This window comes from Erinaceus europaeus, chromosome 21 (assembly GCF_950295315.1).
Source record: "Erinaceus europaeus chromosome 21, mEriEur2.1, whole genome shotgun sequence".
NCBI classification, from domain to species: Eukaryota; Metazoa; Chordata; class Mammalia; order Eulipotyphla; family Erinaceidae; genus Erinaceus; species Erinaceus europaeus.
In genome coordinates this window covers 5,762,031-5,782,669 of record NC_080182.1, presented here as the reverse complement: position 1 = coordinate 5,782,669, position 20,639 = coordinate 5,762,031, and the positions used below count along the sequence as shown (strand labels likewise).

General features: G+C 46.3%; 1 protein-coding gene across 4 annotated transcripts in view; it reads left to right on the top strand.

Annotated features, from left to right (window-relative positions):
- Positions 1–20,639, top strand: part of LOC103124848 (contactin-4) — a 422,242-nt gene that overhangs the window by 383,519 nt on the left and 18,084 nt on the right. For all 4 annotated transcript variants that reach the window (XM_060180337.1, XM_060180335.1, XM_060180336.1 and 1 more), the window contains exons 14-18: positions 3,052–3,210; positions 11,597–11,746; positions 12,703–12,773; positions 15,291–15,525; positions 19,628–19,740. In XM_060180337.1, the coding sequence (XP_060036320.1) occupies positions 3,052–3,210; positions 11,597–11,746; positions 12,703–12,773; positions 15,291–15,525; positions 19,628–19,740 (728 nt within the window). The remainder of the gene's footprint in view (positions 1–3,051; positions 3,211–11,596; positions 11,747–12,702; positions 12,774–15,290; positions 15,526–19,627; positions 19,741–20,639) is intronic.

Genomic DNA, 20,639 nt, shown 5'->3' with positions numbered 1-20,639 from the left:
AATCTCAGGACTCCCTTTTCCTGTTTTTCTGTGCAAAAAAAAAAAAAAAAAAATGTGTCACAAGTTTTCCAACAACCCAGTAAATAGACAGGTGATATATTGGTAGAATAACAGTTGTGTGGATAGAAAAACAGATGATTGAGAGGGTCATAGATGGGTAGATATATGATAAATAAACAGACAAGAGGTTGATAGAGTAGATGGTAAATGTGTAGACAGAAAGATTAGCTGGGCAGAGATAAAATCAATTTAGAAAGCCCTCGGCATCTGAGGCCGTAACACTTGGTGTTTGGGAATCTGAGCACAGGTATGGGTGAAAGAAAATGGGGTTTGGAAGCAGGAGGGCCCTGATACACTGAGAACCAGAGATCACCAAAGCCTCCTACGTACTGATGGGGAAATATGCAGGACATTGCTCTGGAGGGTGGAAAAACAAACAAACAAACAAAACAGTGTTTGCTTCCTGTCTATTGGGCTTTCCCCTAAAGAGCCTTCCAGCCACAGTACAGATAAGAGCAGATAACAAAAAACACTTCCACCAGCAGCCAGGGCCCAAGCTGCCCAAACATGACTCACAGAAACGTGTTTATTCCCACCCTGAAAACACACTCGCACTTCTTAGCTTAGTGCTTCCAACCCCTACCCTCCACCCTCGGGGACAAAAGAATTCTGTTGCTAGAAATTTATCCTCTATTTAATTAGGGTAATGTTCAGATCAGCAGTTTAAACACCAATAAATTAGACTAATAAATATTTAAATCAGTAATACTTGAAGTTCTTAAATGATATTGTATACTTCATTTCACAGAAAATAACACTAAGTACTGAGAGGAATTTGCAAACGCAGTCTAAAAAGAAAATCGCATCTCATGAGCTAATAAGGCCCATAAATTAAAATGCCATTTTAAGCCATAATCTTCTGTTTTATCTTATACTGCTCTGCCCTTGTGGTGCGCACGTGTGTGTGTGTGTGTGTGTGTGTGTGTGTGTGTGTGTGTGTGTGTGTGTGTGTGTGTGTTTCCACATTGTGGAGAAAGGCAGGCATGCCTTCAGCTGCTTGGTGTGTCTGACAAAGTGAGTAAGAAAGTATCCCCCTCTCCCGCTGCCAGAGCTAGAAGCATCCATGAACCCATTGCCCCATGGTTTGGAGGAGAAATATTTGTGTACCTTATCACTTTGAAAGAGGCACTGACTTGCCTAACACTGAGCTGGTAAACATGTTCTGTGTATAAGGTCTTATCTGCACACAGGCGTGGGCAGGGGTGGGGCAGGAAGAGGATGAGAGCAAAGTCAGGGACGTGACCTCTTAGCACCAGGGTCCCAGTTGACACCACCTGTCTCTCCTCCCCACGCAGTGTCCACGGTGACAGTAACAGTCCCTCCAGTGGGATCCCCTGAACAGCTGAAAGGGACCCAGTCCTTTCTGTGGGGCTTTGGTTGTAAAGACCAGCAGAGGATCCATTTAAAAGACAGGCTATGGGGAGTCAGGCAGTAGTGCAGTAGGTTAAGCACACATGGCACAAAGCACAAGGACCAGTGTAAGGATCCCGGTTCAAGCCCCCGGCTCCCCACCTGCTGGGGAGTCGCTTCACAAGCAGTGAAGCAGGTCTGCAGGTGTCTGTCTGTCTCTCCCCCTCTCTGTCTTCCCTTCCTCTCTCCATTTCTGTCCTATCCAACAACGACAACAGCAATAAAACAACAAGGGCAACAAAAGAGAATAAATAAGTATCTAAAAAAAAAAAAAAGTCAAAAAAAAAGACGGGCGATGGGATCGGGAGGTGACACCCTTGATAGAACACACACGTTACAATGCAGAAGGACCCAAATTCAAACCCCTAGTGCCACAGCTTAGTGAGCAGTGAAGCAGTGCTGCAGGTGTCTCTCTGCCTCTCTCCCTCTCTGTCTGCCCCTTCTCTCTTGATTTCTGTCTGTCTCTATCCAATAAATAAATTAACTAAAGAAAAAATGACAAGAGACAAGAGGGTCAGGTCGTGGCTTACCCAACGGACTGCACATGTTACCATGCATGAGGACCTGGGTTCAAGCCCTGACCCTATTTGCAGGGGGAGACTTCACAGGCATGGAACAGGGCTGCAGGTGTGTCTCCTCTCTGTGTTTCTTCCTCTGTCCCTCTCTATCTCTTTGTCTTTCACCCTCTGTCAAAGGGGAAAAAAATGATATATTCAGTTAAGTTCTAGAAGAGGCAAAGAATTGGTGAAGTTACTGAGCTCCAGAAATAACCCCGGTGACAAAAAGAGAGAGAGAGTAGAGAGAAGGGGAGGAAGGAAGGGAGGGAGGGAGGGAGGAAGGGAGGGAGGGAGGGAGGTAGTCAGTACCTGTAGATCTCCATGAAAGGTAGAGTAGAATTGTGATGTCCCTCCTCTTCCTCCTCCTCCTCCTCCTCCTCCTCCTCCTCCTCCTCCTCCTCCTTCCTCTTCTCCTTCTTCTTTCTGTCTTTCCACTTGGGTTATCGCTGGAACTCTGTGCCAGCACTCAAATCCACTGCTCCTGGCAGTCATTTTTCCTTTTTTTTTTTTTTAATTTCTGTTTTATTGAATGGGAAAGAGAAATGGAGAAGGGAGGGAGAGAGAGGGAGAGAGAGAACAAGAGACCCCTGCAGACCTGCTTCACACTACTCAAGAAGTACCCCCCCACACAGGTGGAGAGCAGGGGGCTCAAACCCAGATCCTTGCCTTTGGTAATGTGTGCAGTCAGCACAGTGAGCCACCGCCCGGCCCCCCTCATCTGCCCTCTCTACACCTCTGAGAGCTGTGCCCCCCCCAGTCAGAGCTCTAGATGAGCCCACTCACATGTGGGGTCCCAGGGGCCCTCATTATTCTCTCAGCACATGGAGCAAAACTCCGCTGCAACTCTGGCTGTTTCCATTTGACTGTGAGTCCCAGGGGGCAGCGGTGTGACCCACCTGGTGGTTCAGAGTCAGTAGGGAGGCTGGGCGCCCCGCTCCCTGCCCCTCCTGACGGCTGGGTGAGCAGGTGCGTGACCTCCGAAAAGTCACAGCTTTGCTCTGAGCATCCCGTCATACCCGCACAGGTCCCCCTGGACCCCCCGAGGCCGTGACCGTCGACGAGATCACGGACACTACGGCACAGCTGTCCTGGAAGCCGGGGCCCGACAACCACAGCCCCGTCACGCTCTACGTCATCCAGGCTCGGACACCCTTCTCCGTGGGCTGGCAGGCCGTCAGCACAGGTGTGCGGGGTGGGCACAGGGCACGAGGGACACAGCTGGGCCTCCTGCAGCCACCATGGACCACGGCAGTTGAGGAATGGTTCATATATGGGGAAGGCAGAAGATAGTTCAGTGGGTAGAGTGCATGCCTTCTGTGTATGAGGTTTGTGGGTTCAAGTCCTAAAAGCACTAGGAGAAGCTCCATGGATGGTGGAGCAGTGCTGTAATGTCTTCCTCACTCTCAATAGTAAGTTGGGTGGAGGCCAGGCAGCAGTGCACCCACTTAAGCAAACACATTACCATGTACAAGGACCTGGGCTGGAGCCTTTCCCCTCCCCTCCTGCAGGGAGGAAGCTTTACAAGTGGTGAAGCAGATCTGCAGGCCTCTCTCTCTCTCTCTCTCTCTCTCTCTCTTTCTCTCTCTCTCCCCCCCCCCTCTCTCTCCACTCCTCCCTTCTCAATTTCTCTCTGCCCTATCTAGGCAAAAAAAAAAAATTAAAAAATGGCTACCAGAATGGTGGATTCATAGTGCCAGCACCAAGCCCCAGCATAACCCTGGCGGCAAGAAAATAATAATAATAATATTTTTTAAAAAAGAAAAGAGAGGGAGTCGGCCAATAGCTCAGCGGGTTAAGCGCAGGTGGCACGGTGTGAAGCACAAGGCCCGGCTTAATGATCCTGGTTCGAGCCCCAGCTCCCCACCTGCAGGGGAGTTGCTTCGCAGGTAGTGAAGCAGGTCTGCAGGTGTCTGTCTTTCTCTCCCCCTCTCTGTCTTCCCCTCCTCTCTCCATTTCTCTCTGTCCTATCCAACAATGACGACATCAATAACAATAACTACAACCAGAAAACAGCAAGGGCAACAAAAGGAAATTTTAAAAAATTAAAAAAAAAAAAGAACAGATAAAAAATTCTACAGCGAGAATGCTGAGTGAGGTCATGAAGGAATGAGGCTCTGGATTTGTTCCCCAATGTTGCACTGAAGAAAAGGAAAGGTGTGTTTTCAGTTACTGTCTTCTCTGAATCATCACCTATGCATTTGTTATTTGTTTTTATTTATTTATTTTAAGTTTTATTGGGGTGATTAATGGTTTTTCAGCCAACAGTAAATACCTTTGTTGGTACGTGTGTCAGATTTCTCCGTTTTCTGCAGAACACTCTTGCCCCTAGCCTAGGTCCTCCTCCGCCATCATGCATCAGGACCTGAAAGCTCCCTCCCTTGCACCCCAGAGTCCATTACTTCAGGGCAAGACACCAAACCCAGTCCAAGTTCTGCTTTGTGTTTCCCCTTCTTCATCTCATCTTGGATGGAGCCTGAAGGGAACATGTGAAGTGTAGGTTTGTTTTTAATCCTCCTAAGCAGTGCTTTCTGCGACCTCTCTTTCTGTCTTTCTATCAAGAAGGAGAAGAGGGGAGGGGGGGACAAAAATCCTGATCAGAGTGGTGTAATCACACAGGTACAGAGCCGCAGCAAAACCCTGGAAGCAAAATAAATCAGTAAATAGAATGTATTCACTGTAGGAATACAGGGCCTCGGAGTGAGCACATACCAAGCTCACGAGGTGGTGGCAGTTGGTTACTTTGGGGCTCCATGGACCACTGGTGACATCATCAGCCACAGCCTATGCCTCTCCCACTAACTCACTGCGGCCCAGAATCTGGAGTGGACAGAAGGACGGGTTTCTGCACTGAGAAACACACACACCAGCCCAACTGCACTGTCCAGGGCTCCTGAAGTGCTCCCCTGTGCATGTGCTGGCTGGCGGGGGCAGGGGTTCAAACCCAGGTCCTCAAACAGGGTGTAGGGTGCTCTCTACTGGGTGAGCAATCACCTCTGGCCTCTTAAAGAAGTCACTTTTAAATGTGAGGGAATGTATACTGCTAAGAACAATGAAAAGTCACAAATTGTAGGAGATATACAAAAATATCTACCTGCATATCTATGAAAAGTGAACTAGATTAAATACAGAACTCCCACCTTCTGCACTCCATAAAGAATCTTAGTCCATACTCCCAGAAGGTAAAGGAGAGGGGTAGATGACCAAAGGGCTGTCAGCTCCAATTCTACCAGAACCTGAAGCATTGTCACCAGGAATCTTGTGTTTGTACCATCACGGGAACGGAAGCCAATCTGGAAAACACCAGAGGCAACCAGGCACTGTTTGCCTTATCAGAGAGGAGAAAAAAGGGAGGGCCCCCAGATGGAGCAATAGGTATAGGTGTGATATAGAAAGGAAAAGAGGGCAGGAGCATAGAAAAATGGGCAAATAATATATAGACACATATTCAGATACAGACTCAGACTCAGATTCAGATACAGATTCAGATACAGATTGAGATTCAGATTCAGATACAGATTCAGATACAGATTGAGATTCAGATACAGATTCAGATTCAGATACAGATTCAGATACAGATTCAGATACAGATTCAGATTCAGATACAGATTCAGATTCAGATACAGATTCAGATACAGATTCAGATACAGATGCAGATGCAGATGCAGATTCAGATACAGATTGAGATTCAGATACAGATTCAGATACAGATTCAGATACAGATACAGATTTCAAATGCAGATTCAGATGCAGATACAGATTCAGATACAGATTCAGATAGAGATAAAGATACATATTCGGATTCAGATACAGATGCAGATTCAGATACAGATTCAGATGCAGATACAGATTCAGATGCAGATACAGATTTAGATACAGATACAGATTCAGATACAGATGCAGATACAGATACAGATGCAGATTTAGATGCAGATGCAGATACAGATTCAGATACAGATGCAGATACAGATTCAGATACAGATTCAGATTCAGATACAGATTCAGATACAGATTCAGATAAAGATTCAGATGCAGATGCAGATGCAGATTCAGATACAGATCAGATTCAGATACAGATACAGATTCAGATACAGATTCAGATTCAGATACAGATTCAGATTCAGATACAGATTCAGATTCAGATACAGATTCAGATACAGATTCAGATACAGATTCAGATACAGATTCAGATTCAGATACAGATTCAGATACAGATTCAGATTCAGATGCAGATGCAGATTCAGATACAGATTGAGATTCAGATACAGATTCAGATACAGATTCAGATACAGATACAGATACAGATACAGATACAGATTTCAAATGCAGATTCAGATGCAGATACAGATTCAGATACAGATTCAGATAGAGATAAAGATACATATTCGGATTCAGATACAGATGCAGATTCAGATACAGATTCAGATGCAGATACAGATTCAGATGCAGATACAGATTTAGATACAGATACAGATTCAGATACAGATGCAGATACAGATACAGATGCAGATTTAGATGCAGATGCAGATACAGATTCAGATGCAGATACAGATTCAGATACAGATTCAGATACAGATTCAGATACAGATTCAGATACAGATTCAGATTCAGATACAGATTCAGATACAGATTCAGATACAGATTCAGATTCAGATGCAGATGCAGATTCAGATACAGATTGAGATTCAGATACAGATTCAGATACAGATTCAGATACAGATACAGATTTCAAATGCAGATTCAGATGCAGATACAGATTCAGATACAGATTCAGATAGAGATAAAGATACATATTCGGATTCAGATACAGATGCAGATTCAGATACAGATTCAGATGCAGATACAGATTCAGATGCAGATACAGATTTAGATACAGATACAGATTCAGATACAGATGCAGATACAGATACAGATGCAGATTTAGATGCAGATGCAGATACAGATTCAGATACAGATGCAGATACAGATTCAGATACAGATTCAGATTCAGATACAGATTCAGATACAGATTCAGATGCAGATGCAGATTCAGATACAGATCAGATTCAGATACAGATTCAGATACAGATACAGATTCAGATACAGATTCAGATTCAGATACAGATTCAGATACAGATTCAGATTCAGATACAGATTCAGATTCAGATACAGATTCAGATTCAGATACAGATTCAGATGCAGATACAGATTCAGATACAGATTCAGATACAGATACAGATTTCAAATGCAGATTCAGATTCAGATACAGACGCAGATTCAGATACAGATACAGATTCAGATTCAGATTCAGATACAAATTCAGATACAGATTGAGATTCAGATACAGATTCAGATACAAATTCAGATGCAGATGCAGATACAGATGCAGATTCAGATACAGATTCAGATTCAGATACAGATTCAGATACAGATTCAGATACAGATACAGATTTCAAATGCAGATTCAGATGCAGATGCAGATTCAGATACAGATGCAGATTCAGATACAGATTCAGATTCAGATACAGATACAGATACAGATTTCAAATGCAGATTTAGATACAGATTCAGATGCAGATTCAGATACAGATACAGATTCAGATACAGATACAGATTTAGATACAGATTCAGATGCAGATTCAGATACAGATACAGATTCAGATACAGATTCAGATACAGATACAGATTCAGATACAGATTCAGATACAGATTCAGATACAGATACAGATTGAGATTCAGATACAGATTTAGATACAGATACAGATGCAGATACAGATTCAGATACAGATTCAGATACAGATTCAGATGCAGATTCAGATACAGATTCAGATGCAGATGGAGACTTAGATTCAGATACAGATACAGATTCAGATACAGATTCAGATGCAGATTCAGATAGATTCAGACACATATTCAGGTACAGATTCAGATTCAGATATTCAGATACAGATACGAATTCAGATACAGATTCAGATACAGATTCAGATGCAGATACAGATTCAGATACAGATGGAGATTTAGATTCAGATACAGATTCAGATGCAGATGCAGATGCAGATTCAGATACAGATTCAGATACAGATTCAGATAGATTCAGACACATATTCAGATACAGATTCAGATAGAGATTCAGATACAGATACAGATTTCAGATGCAGATTCAGATACAGATTCAGATACAGATTCAGATGCAGATACAGATTCAGATTGAGATACAGATTCAGATGCAGATGCAGATTCAGATACAGATTCAGATACAGATACAGATTTAGATACAGATAAAGATACATATTCGGATTCAGATACAGATGCAGATTCAGATACAGATTCAGATACAGATACAGATTCAGATACAGATTCAGATGCAGATGCAGATCAGATACAGATTCAGATAGAGATAAAGATACATATTCGGATTCAGATACAGATGCAGATTCAGATACAGATTCAGATGCAGATACAGATTCAGATGCAGATACAGATTTAGATACAGATACAGATTCAGATACAGATGCAGATACAGATACAGATGCAGATTTAGATGCAGATGCAGATACAGATTCAGATACAGATGCAGATACAGATTCAGATACAGATTCAGATTCAGATGCAGATTCAGATACAGATTCAGATACAGATTCAGATGCAGATGCAGATTCAGATACAGATCAGATTCAGATACAGATACAGATTCAGATACAGATACAGATTCAGATTCAGATGCAGATACAGATGCAGATTCAGATACAGATTCAGATACAGATTCAGATACAGATTCAGATGCAGATGCAGATTCAGATACAGATTCAGATACAGATAAAGATACATATTCGTATTCAGATACAGATGCAGATTCAGATACAGATTCAGATACAGATTCAGATGCAGATACAGATGCAGATACAGATTCAGATACAGATGCAGATTTAGATGCAGATGCAGATACAGATTCAGATACAGATACAGATTCAGATGCAGATACAGATTCAGATACAGATTCAGATTCAGATACAGATACAGATACAGATTCAGATGCAGATTCAGATTCAGATGCAGATTCAGATACAGATTCAGATACAGATACAGATTCAGATTCAGATACAGATACAGATTCAGATGTAGATACAGATTCAGATACAGATTCAGATTCAGATACAGATTCTGATACAGATGCAGATGGAGATTTAGATTCAGATACAGATTCAGATTCAGATGCAGATGCAGATTCAGATACAGGTTCAGATACAGATTCAGATACAGATTCAGATGCAGATTTAGATAGATTCAGACACAGATTCAGATACAGATACAGATACAAATTCAGATACAGATTCAGATACAGATTCAGATACAGATACAGATTCAGATACAGAATCAGATACAGATTCAGATACAGATTCAGATACAGATTCAGATGCAGATGCAGATTCAGATACAGGTTCAGATACAGATTCAGATACAGATTCAGATGCAGATTTAGATAGATTCAGACACAGATTCAGATTCAGATACAGATTCAGATACAGATACAGATACAAATTCAGATACAGATTCAGATACAGATACAGATTCAGATACAGATACAGATTCAGATACAGAATCAGATACAGATTCAGATACAGATTCAGATACAGATTCAGATACAGATACAGATTCAGATTCAGATTCAGATACAGATTCAGATACAGATTCAGATACAGATACAGATTCAGATTCAGATTCAGATACAGATTCAGATACAGATTCAGATACAGATTCAGATACAGATACAGATTCAGATTCCGAAACAGATACAGATTCAGATGTAGATACAGATTCAGATACAGATTCAGATTCAGATACAGATTCTGATACAGATGCAGATGGAGATTTAGATTCAGATTCAGATTCAGATGCAGATGCAGATTCAGATACAGGTTCAGATACAGATTCAGATACAGATTCAGATGCAGATTTAGATAGATTCAGACACAGATTCAGATTCAGATACAGATTCAGATACAGATACAGATACAGATACAAATTCAGATACAGATTCAGATACAGATACAGATTCAGATACAGATACAGATACAGATTCAGATACAGATTCAGATACAGATTCAGATACAGATTCAGATTCAGATACAGATTCAGATACAGATACAGATTCAGATTCAGATTCAGATACAGATTCAGATACAGATACAGATACAGATACAGATACAGATACAGATACAGATACAGTCAGCCCATTTCTGTGACCTTGGGAGAATTACTGCAGTTTCCATTGGAGGGGGTTTGGACAAGTGATGGAAAAGTTGTTTTATTATACCCTTTTTGTCTTACAATTTTATAAATCAATATTAAATCACTAATTTACAAAAAGACTTGTATCCAGAACACATAGAGAACTCTTACTATTAAGTCTAATAGTGAAAAACTAAATTTTTTTAGGGATAGAGAGGTATCCCACTATGTACTGTGTGTACTTTGCCAGGGACATAGCCCACTTTTGAACCCTGGCACCACATGGGAGTTATTGGGCACTGGGGGAAGCTCCAGTTCAGTGGACTGACTGTTTGACTGTCTATATAAATGAATGAATGAATGAAGAGTCAATGAATGAAAAATGTCCACCTGAAGTGGTGAAAACAGACATGTGCAAGCCACTAACTCAAAAACTTTTTTTTTAGTGGAAAAAAAGACAGCATGAAAGATAATGTGTGAACTGTCAATTAGCACATAAAATTGTGCTCAAAATCACCCATCATTGCTTCACAAAAATCAAGGACTCTGGGAAGGGTGAAAAGGGAAGATCTTGGGGTCCTGATACAGGCTGGTGGAGGGGAACCCAGGTTGGGCTGAGAGTGTTCTGCAGACACATGTCACAGGGAGATGAAAAAGTATATCCATGTGTCAGTAACCAAACTGTAAACCATTAACCTCCCAACAAAATGATTTTTAAAAAAGTTCATTATCACTCTGAGTGCAGTGAGGCCTGAGACCAGACAGAGACAATCTTATGTCCCCTCTTGTAGCCTCGCCCTTGTCTCAAGTCTGAGTGGTTCATCCCCACTCTCCTGTGCTCCCTGTCCTGGGACCAAGTCACACACACACATACACACACACACTCTGCTGTCCTGTCCCTGGACCAGGTGGAACAACTCTGTTCCCACATCCCCACTGTCCTGTCCCTACTAGTGTGTGTCCATTGTCCTCTCCCTACTGTCCTGTCCCTACTGTCTCATCCCTGCTGTCCTGTGTCTACTGTCTTGTCCCTTCTGTCCCATCCTCACAGCCCTGTGTCCACTATCCAGTGTCCACTGTCCTGTCTTCTCTGTCCCAACCACACTGTCCGGTTCCCATTTTCCATGTCCACTGTCATGTCCCCACTCTCCTGTCCCCACTGTCCTGTCCCTACTGACCTTTGTCCACTGTTCCATGTCATCTGTCCCATCCCTGATGTCTTATTTATGTCCACTGTCCCATCCCCACTGTCCTGGACCTGCTGTCCTGTGTCCACTTCCTGTTCCCACTCTCCTATTCCCACTGTCCCATCCCAGTGTCCTGTCTTGGGACCAAGTAGCATACCCCAGTGTGCTGTCTTCCAGTCCCAGAGCTCATTGACGGACGGACGTTCACAGCCACAGTGGTGGGGCTGAACCCATGGGTGGAGTATGAGTTCCGTGCAGTGGCCGCCAATGCCATTGGCATCGGGGAGCCCAGCCGGCCATCAGAGAGGCGCAGGACGGAGGAGGCCCGTAAGTATCATGTATGCCTGTCCCTCCCTGTGAAGGGGATTCCTGGGGTCGGGGGGATCAGCCCACAATAAGCTCAGCAGATGGGGTGTAATGTCACACTGGGGATGGGGTAGGACTGGGCACAGCCAAGAGTACTCTCCTCACTGGACAGCTCACTGGTCATGGGTCAGACTGTGGGTCAGGTGCCCAGAAGTCAGAGGAGGCTGAGCAGGGTTTTCAGGATGCATTTCTGTGCGAACCAAGGCTTCTGGGAAGCCCAGCTGCTGTGGGTCTCCATACGTGGGAACTCCCCTCCGCCTGCACAGCACCCTCTAGACCCACATCCTGGGTTGTAACCAAGGACACACATTTAGCCTCTAGCCACTCTCAAATCAGGCTCCAAAGCTCTGTCATGGGCCTTGGCTCTGCAGGGTGGCAATCTAGTTCACCCTCCTCCCAATTTATCAGCCAACCCCCACTACCAGCCACCATGACAGGAGCCCCAGAGATTGTGCCAGTAAACGGGGCTCAGTGCTGTCCCCTCCTCCCACAGCTCCCACTCACAGCTCACATGGGGAAGCTCTGGAGCACCCTGCCCTGATGCCTTGCACCTCCCAAACGTCTGCACCACCCATGTTCCTGTAGGCGTTCCCACCTGACTCTGATGGCTCCTCCTGGGCTGTGCCAGGCAGCTAGGCTCCAGCCCCCTTAGTGGGCAGTGAATTAAGATCCCCAGCACAGAACCCGCCCCTCTTCCCACCCATGTTCACCCCTAGAGAGAAGACATAAAACTCTCAGACCCCTGGCAGAGGTCACCCAGGTGCACCTAGCTGAACGGGCACTGGGAGCCTGGAGCTGCCTTCTCGGCGGCTGCCCTTCCCCAAGCTGGTGCTTCAGCCTCTGTGTCTGATATGACGACATATCTGTCGTCACCACTCAGCCAGCCTCTGACCTGATTGTCCCACTGTCCCCTGCAGTCCCCGAAGTCACCCCAGCGAATGTCAGTGGAGGCGGAGGCAGCAAGTCTGAGCTGGTGATCACCTGGGAGGTGAGTGAGTGGCAGAACCACGTGGGGGGCAGGAGCAGCTGCCCTCAAGGCTGGGCCAGGGGAGGATCTCCTCTGCTTTGTGGTTTGGAACTCTGTAGATGAAGGGTCAAGAAGCTAGCTCAGTGCCAGAGCACAGGACTTGGATGCCTGAGGTCTCTGGTGCTGTGGGTTCCATTACCAGCACCATCTTACATCAGAGCTGAGCAGTGCTCTGCTCTGTGCACTCACTCTATAAAGTAGATTTTCAAAACATCTAAATTTTCATTAAAATAAACTCTATTTGCAATTGGGTAGTGGAGATAGTTCATCCTGCTAGAGCACAAGGCTTATATGCTTAAGGCCCCAAAGGCCCCAGGTTCAATCCCTGGCAGAACTGAGCAGTGCTCTTGTCTCTCTCTCTCTCTCTCTCTCTCTCTCTCTCTCTCTCATAAAAATAAGTTTTTTGGGAGTTGGGTGGTAGTGCAGCGGATTAAGCACACATGGCACAAAGCGAAAGGACGGGCCTAAGGATCCAGGTTCAAGCCCCCGGCTCCCCACCTACAGGGGAATCACCTCACAAGCAGTGAAGCAGGTCTGCAGGTGTCTGTCTTTCTCTCCCCCTCTCTGTCTTCCCCTCCTCTCTCCATTTCTCTCTGTCCTATCCAATGACGACATCAACAACAATAGTAACTACAACAACAATAAAAACAAGGGCAACAAAAAGGAAATAAATAAATGTTAAAAATAATAAGTTTTTTAAAAAGTAAACTAAATCACCTTGCACTTTTATTAGATTCCCTCACAAGGGCTCAATTGAACATGTTCTGGGAAATTCCACGCGGTAGTTTATTGTTTGTTGTTTGTTTTAGGCATCATTCCACTGCTCCCCATTCAAGTTTTTCAATCTTTTTATTTCAGATAGAGAGAGACAGAGTGAGAGATTCAAAGGGAGAAGAAGAGATACCACAGCACTGCCCCACCCCCACCCCCATGGATCTCCTTTGATGCCGCCATCCATGGTGCTCCAATGTGATTTCCAGGGCTCGAAAGCCCACCTGTGTCTGTCACAGGTGTGGGAGACAGGTGCTGCCCACCTGTTGCTAAGTGAGGCTTGAATGGGCTTCATCCCAGAGCAAGCAGGGAGAGTCAGAGGGCTGTGCAGGCATACATGCTAAAGAATGCTGCTTCTAAGGAGTCGGGCGGTAGTGCAGTGAGTTAAGCGCACGTGGCACAAAGTGCAAGGACCAGCGTAAGGATCCCAGTTCGAGCCCCTGGCTCCCCAGCTGCAGGGGAGTCGCTTTACAGGTGGTGAAGCAGGTCTACAGGTGTCTGTCTTTCTCTCCCCCTCTCTGTCTTCCCTTCCTCTCTCCATTTCTCTCTGTCCCATTCAGTGATGAAAACAACAATAATAACTACAACAATAAAAAAAAAAAACAAGGGCAACAAAAGGGAATAAATAAATAAATATTTTTTGAAAGAATGCTGCTTCTGGACACCCTGCTGGGGTGCAGCCTCAGAGCAAGTGGCCACCACAGGCCATCCTGGAGGTTTCCTGACTCTTAGCAAGACCCCATAAGAGGTGGGTCCAAAGGGCAACAAAAGGGGGGACTATGGCCTCCAGGAGCAGTGGATTCGTGGTGCAGGCACTGAGCCCCAGCAATAACCCTGGAGGCAAAAATAAAATAAAAAATGTGGGTCCAGGGGCTAAGAGATAGTTTGGCAGGCGGAGTGCACGCCTGACCATGCTCGCAGCGTGGGAACAGTGTGGTTAGTGCTGGGGTTCTCTCCCTCCCTCTCTCTTTTTTGCTCCACTTTTTAAAACATGGAGATTAAAATTGGACCAGGCAAACAGCCCAGCAGCCTCTCGCACATTCTCCAGCTCCATAATGATGGCTTTTTGTTTCCTTTTTTTTTTTTTTTTGTATAGACTATTAATGGTGGGTTCCAAGATTGTAAAATTGTAGGGTATATTCCACACCAGCACAAAACTCTGTGTCCCCACCCTCCCACCCCCAGAGATAACCACCAGAGTTCTCACAAGTCTTAGAAATAGTTTGCTTGCTTCTGTTTCTTTTTTTCAAGTCCATGTGCATCAACTCTCTAGATTCCACATGTGTGAAATCATCTGGTAGCTATTCAGTTATTTTTCTCCTCTGTACTTATTTCACTAAGCATCATCACCTCCAGTTCCATCCATTTTGCCCCAAAGGACCCAATTTCGTTATTTTTAATGCAGAGTAGTATTTCATAACTTCTTTAGCCAGGCATCAGCATAATGATAACTTTTAAATAAATGTAGGTGGGAAGGATGGGAGAGAGAGTGCAGGGGGGTGAGAGGGTGGGGGTGGAGTCATCTCACCCCCCAGCATTCACCTCCAATGGGAGCGCCATGAGCAGACCAGAAATGCTGGGTCAGTGCCCTCGCGTCTCTCCTCTCTCCAGTTCTAAAATAAGGGGGCTGGGGCCCACGGTGGAAGTGACACTCCATTGCCCCCCCAAGCACCCCACGCCATGGTGTCTGAGCCCCTTCTCCTACAGACGGTCCCTGAGGAGCTGCAGAACGGCCGGGGTTTTGGCTACGTAGTGGCCTTCCGGCCCTACGGCAAGGCCATCTGGATGCTGACGGTGCTGGCCTCCGCCGATGCCTCCAGATACGTGTTCCGCAATGAGAGCGTGCGGCCCTTCTCACCCTTCGAGGTGAAGGTGGGCGTCTTCAACAACAAGGGCGAGGGCCCCTTCAGCCCTGTGACCACCGTGTTCTCCGCCGAGGAAGGTAGGGCTCCCGGCAGGCGGCTGAATCTGCAGACCCCGGAGGCCCCTGCCCCCGGCTCTGCCGGCTTTGCACTGTGTTCTCGCCATGAGAACATGGCTGGGCTGGTGAAGAAAGCATTTCACAGTCCACCACTCAGCTCCGAGGACCACAACAACACCGCCCTGGCTGGCGGCCTATTGGTGATCACACACAACGACCCGGTTCAAGCCTCCATCCCCACCTGCCAGGGAAGGGAAGCTTCAGGGGTGATGCAACAGGGTTGCAGGTGCCTTCCCTTCTCTCTGTCTCTTTTCATCTCTCTCTCCCTTTTTTTTTCTCTCACCCTCTAAAAGAAAAACAATGACATGCAAACACCAGGCTCCAGCAATAACTCTAGTTCCAAAATCAGTCAATTAGTTAATTAAAGTCAGCATCAGTATTGTCTATAAATGCCCGAGGCTGGCTGTTAGCGATTCCAATTCCATTGCTGAACACACAGATCACTGGCACCAGCTGGTGCTTCCAGAATGAGCAGGGAGGTGGCTCAGCAGGTAGAGCACAGGACTTGCAAGTATGCAGTCCCAAGTTCAACACCCCCTCCCCTCCCAGTACCACATATGCTGGAGAGATGCTTGGGTCTGTCTCTTGTTAGATAAATAAGTCTTTTGTAAAATAATAATAATAATAATCAAAATAAAGATTTTGGTGGCTCAGAGGTGGCTCAGCTCTGCATGTGTGAGGCCCCAGGTTCAATCCCTAACACCACAAGGGAGCAACAAAGACAGAGTCAGAACTCCATCGATAAAGATGTCTTAGGAAAATACCTCGAAAGTAAGAATGACACCCAGGAGACCAGGCAGTGCCACACCCAGTTGAATGCACACACCACACTGCTCAAGGACCTGGGTTCAAGCCCCCAGTCCCCACCTCCAGGAGGGAAAGCTTCATAAGTGGTGAAGCAGGTCTACAGGTGTCTCTCTTTCTCTCTCCCTCTCCATCTCCCCTTTCCCTCTTTATTTCTCTCTGTCTCTATCCAGAATAAATAAGTGAAATCGTTTTTAAGTAATGTGAAGTCTAGGATGGGGAAAGAGCTCGTCTGCTAGAGTGCCCACTGACATACTGACATGCCTGAGGCCCCACGGTCAGTCCCCAGTACCACCGTATGCCAGAACCAAGTGCTGCTGTAACTTCTCTTCCCACTCATTCTTTCTTACTTTGAGAAAGACAAATGAAATCTTAAGGGGAAAAAAATGAGTGCTTTGGCCAGTGGAATATATATATATATATATATATATATATATATATATATAGTCTATTTCTATCACATAGGTTGTTTATATATCATAATCCAGAAGGCTTTGTGACTTTTAAGCTTTTTGTACAATATGCACACTTTTCTATGTCCATACTACTGCTCTTTCTTCTTCTTCTTCTTCTTCTTCTTCTTCTTCTTCTTCTTCTTCTTCTTCTTCTTCTTCTTCTTTATTTATTTATTTATTTATTTTACCAGAGCACTGCTCAGCTCTGGCTTACGGTGGTACAGCAATTCAGAGCCTCAGGCATGAGAGTGCCTTTGCATAACCATTATGCTATCTACCCCACCCTAACTTCTTTTTTTCTTTTTTTTTTTAATTATTACCTTTTTACGGCTTCCCTTTTTTATTTTATCTTTATTTATTATCTGCTAGAGACAGAGAGAAATTGAAGGGAAGGTAGAGAGAGAAAGAGACAGAGACACCTACAGCCCTACTTCACCACTTGTGAAGCTTTTCCCCTGCAGGTGGGGACCAGGGGCTTGAACCTTTGCACTGTCATGCATGCACAAAATTTCTTATAAGATAGGACAAAGAGAAGTTGTGCATGTTTTGGGTGGGGGAGAGGATAAAGAGAGAGAAAGAGAGAGACCTGTAGACCTGCTTCACTGCTTGTGAAACTTCCCCCCTGCAGGTGGGGAGTGGAGGTCCTTGCACATGGTAACTAACGTGTGCACTCGACCTGGTGCTCCACCACCTGCCCGGCCCTTTATGACGCATTTTTTTTAATATTTAATTTTTTGAGAGAGAGAGAGAGAGAAACAGAGAGAAACACCAGAGCACTACTCAGCTCTGGCTTATGGTGGTGCTGGGGGGGGGGGGAGCGAATTGACTTGAGACTTGGGAGCCTCAGGCATGAGAGTCTCTTTGCATAACCATTATGCTATCTACCCCCACGATGCATTTTTATAGGAGTAAATAAAAAATGTTCTGTTTATTTCATCACTTAGTGAATAGCAAGAGGCTAGCTGCGCCTCCTCTCCTCTTTCCTGTCAGTTACAGTGTAGTAACTAGCCACCCACTGCAGGCTGAAGGGTGACTCATAGAGCAGCGTGGCCATGCTGTGTCACTCCCAAGGCCCAGGGGTGTGGGGTCCCCCCTCCACCTGCTCCTCTGCCCTCTGCTCTTAGCGCTGGTGTCTTCTGAGGGGATGTGAGGAGGAACGAAGGTCCAAGCACCTCCTGTGCAGTGTGGACCAGACTGGGTGTGCCAGCCCCTACATAGGCAAGAAGCCAATGAAGCCACATTGACTCTATGCCCCACCCCCTGCCTCCCCTCTGCCCCCACCCCTGCCATTTAGGCCCCGCCCCTTCCTCTTCTAGGCCCCTCCCCTGCTTCCCTAGGCCCCGCCTCCTGTCTCCCATACGCCCCTCCTACGTCTGCCTAGGCCCCGCCTCCTGCCTCCCCTAGGCCCCTCTCCTGCCTCCTTAGGCCCTGCCTCCAGCCATGCCCTGGGCATCCCAGCCAGACTGGAGCCCCTGCAGAAGCTCCATTCTGGATTCCTCCTTGTTGCTCCCGTAGTGCTTTCACACTCAGCCCTCAAGATAAGCTGGCAGAGGGAGTCGGGCGGTAGCGCAGTGGGTTAAGCGCAGGTGGCGCAAAGCGCAACAAGGACCGGCGTAAGAATCCTGGTTCGAGCCCCTTGGCTCCCCACCTGCAGGGGAATCACTTCCCAGGCGGTGAAGCAGGTCTGCAGGTGTCTGTCTTTCTCTCCCCCTCTCTGTCTTCCCCTCCTCTCTCCATTTCTCTCTGTCCTATCCAACAATGACAACAATAACTACAACAATAAAAAAGGGCAACAAAAGAGAATAAATAAATAAATATTAAAAAAAAAGACAAGCTGACAGAGTGACAGTCCTTGGGGAGTCCCCTCCCCAGCAGACTCCCCAGAGTGCAGGGAAAGTCCTCCCTCTTGATTCCCCTCTGTGCATCCTGACCTTGAACTCCAGGCCGTTCTTTAATAGAGTGTGCTGGAGTGCCACCTTTGTCACCTGTGAGTGGCTGGGTTCTAGCTACGTGGCACACGTAACTCGGAACCATCAGGGATAGACTGCCCAGGGGGCTGCTTTTGCGCAGGGTCTGAAAGCCGGTGCTGGAGGAGTTGGGAGCCAGGGTTCCATGAGCCTGCACATGTGTCCCGGCTTAGCCTATGGGAGAAGAAGACAGAAGACAGCTCCCCAGTAGGACGTGTGCCTTGCTGTGTGCACAGCTCACACTCAAGCCAAGTCAGAGGAAGCTCTGGTGTCTCATTCTCTCTGTGTGTCTTTATCTCGGAATGAATGAAAAAGGCAGCCCAGGAATTTTGAAATCATGTGTTCATGAGGCCCCAGCTCCTCTCCCCCCCCCCCCCATGGAGCCCAGCTCTGGGTAGAATCTGTGGCAGACTCTCCCTGCTGCTAAAGGTGCTGTCTTTCTCCTGGCCACACAACATCATGTGACAACTGAGCTGTCACCAGCTCCTCTGAGGCCCAGACAAAACCCGTGACTGTCCTTGTCCTTCGCTCGCCTTTTCTTAATCGGGCAGCAAATGCTGTCTGTGAGAGGCATGGTGGGAACTTGGTTCTTCAACCTAGTTCTGGGTTAAACCTAACCCTGGAGTCTTCCCTTCCACCTGTCCCCCCACCCCCATTTACAGCACCCCATCTTCATTACCACCTCCCCTCCCAGCTGCTCACCGGCTCTCTCTGAATGAAGATGTGGGTTCTAACCACCAAAAGCAGTCTGTCCTCCAATTCTAGAAGCATTGGGGGGATGGGAGTGGGGGAGTTGCTAAGCCTGAACTGACTGAGGAATCACTTCTCCTCCCACAGAGCCCAGCAAGCCCCCTGTCAGCATCTTTGCCCGGAGTCTCTCTGCCACAGACATTGAGGTCTTCTGGGCCTCCCCCCTGGAGAAGGATCAAGGACGCATCCAGGGCTATGAGGTGAGCAGGAGAACAGTGCCCGGGTCCTGGGAAGGAGAAGCTGTGCTCTGGAGGGAGGGAGGGAGGGAGGGAGGGAGGGAGGGAGAGAGAGAGAGAGAGAGAGAGAGAGAGAGAGAGAAAGTGCTCCATGTAAGACACTCTATGCTTGAGCCAGAGGTGCTTTCCAAAAACACCTGACACCATGTATGGCAGAACCCAGTGATATTTCATGAAAAATAAATAAATGAGTCTTTTGAAAACATTTTGTGTAGGGGCAAGGTGGTGAATATGTTACAATGCACACGGACCTGGGTTCAAAGCTCTGATCCCCATCTATAAGGGGGAAGCTTCAGAAGTGCTGAAGCCATTTTGCAGATGTCTGTTCCCCTCTCCCCTATTCTCTCTCGATTTCTCTGTCTCGTCCCAAAATAAAGAAATAAAATAAAATATTAAAGTCTTTTTTAGAAATACTGTTTAAAGGAATGTAAGCTCATGGTGCCCCAGGGAGGGGTTGTCACATTCTCCAGACAGAAGCCTCAAGCCTGTGTGTCTTCGATTTCATCATCCCAGAGCATCTGTCTCAGTTAGATTGGGGCAAAGGGGGGGGGGGCATAGGGACTAGGGAGACAGCATAATGGTTATGCCAAAGACTCTCCTGCCTGAGGCTCTGTCATCCCAAGTTCAGTCCCCAAGACCACCATCAGCCAGAACTGAGCAGTATTCTGATCTTTCTATGTCTTTATTCTATATCTCTCTCTCATTAAAATAAAAAATAAGTGGGCATCCGGCAGTAGCGCAGCAGGTTAAGCGCACGTGGTGCAAAGCACAAGGACTGGCTTGAGGATCCGGGTTCGAGCCCCCAGCTCCCCACCTGCAGGGGAGTCGCTTCCCAGGCGGTGAAGCAGGTCTGCAGGTGTCTT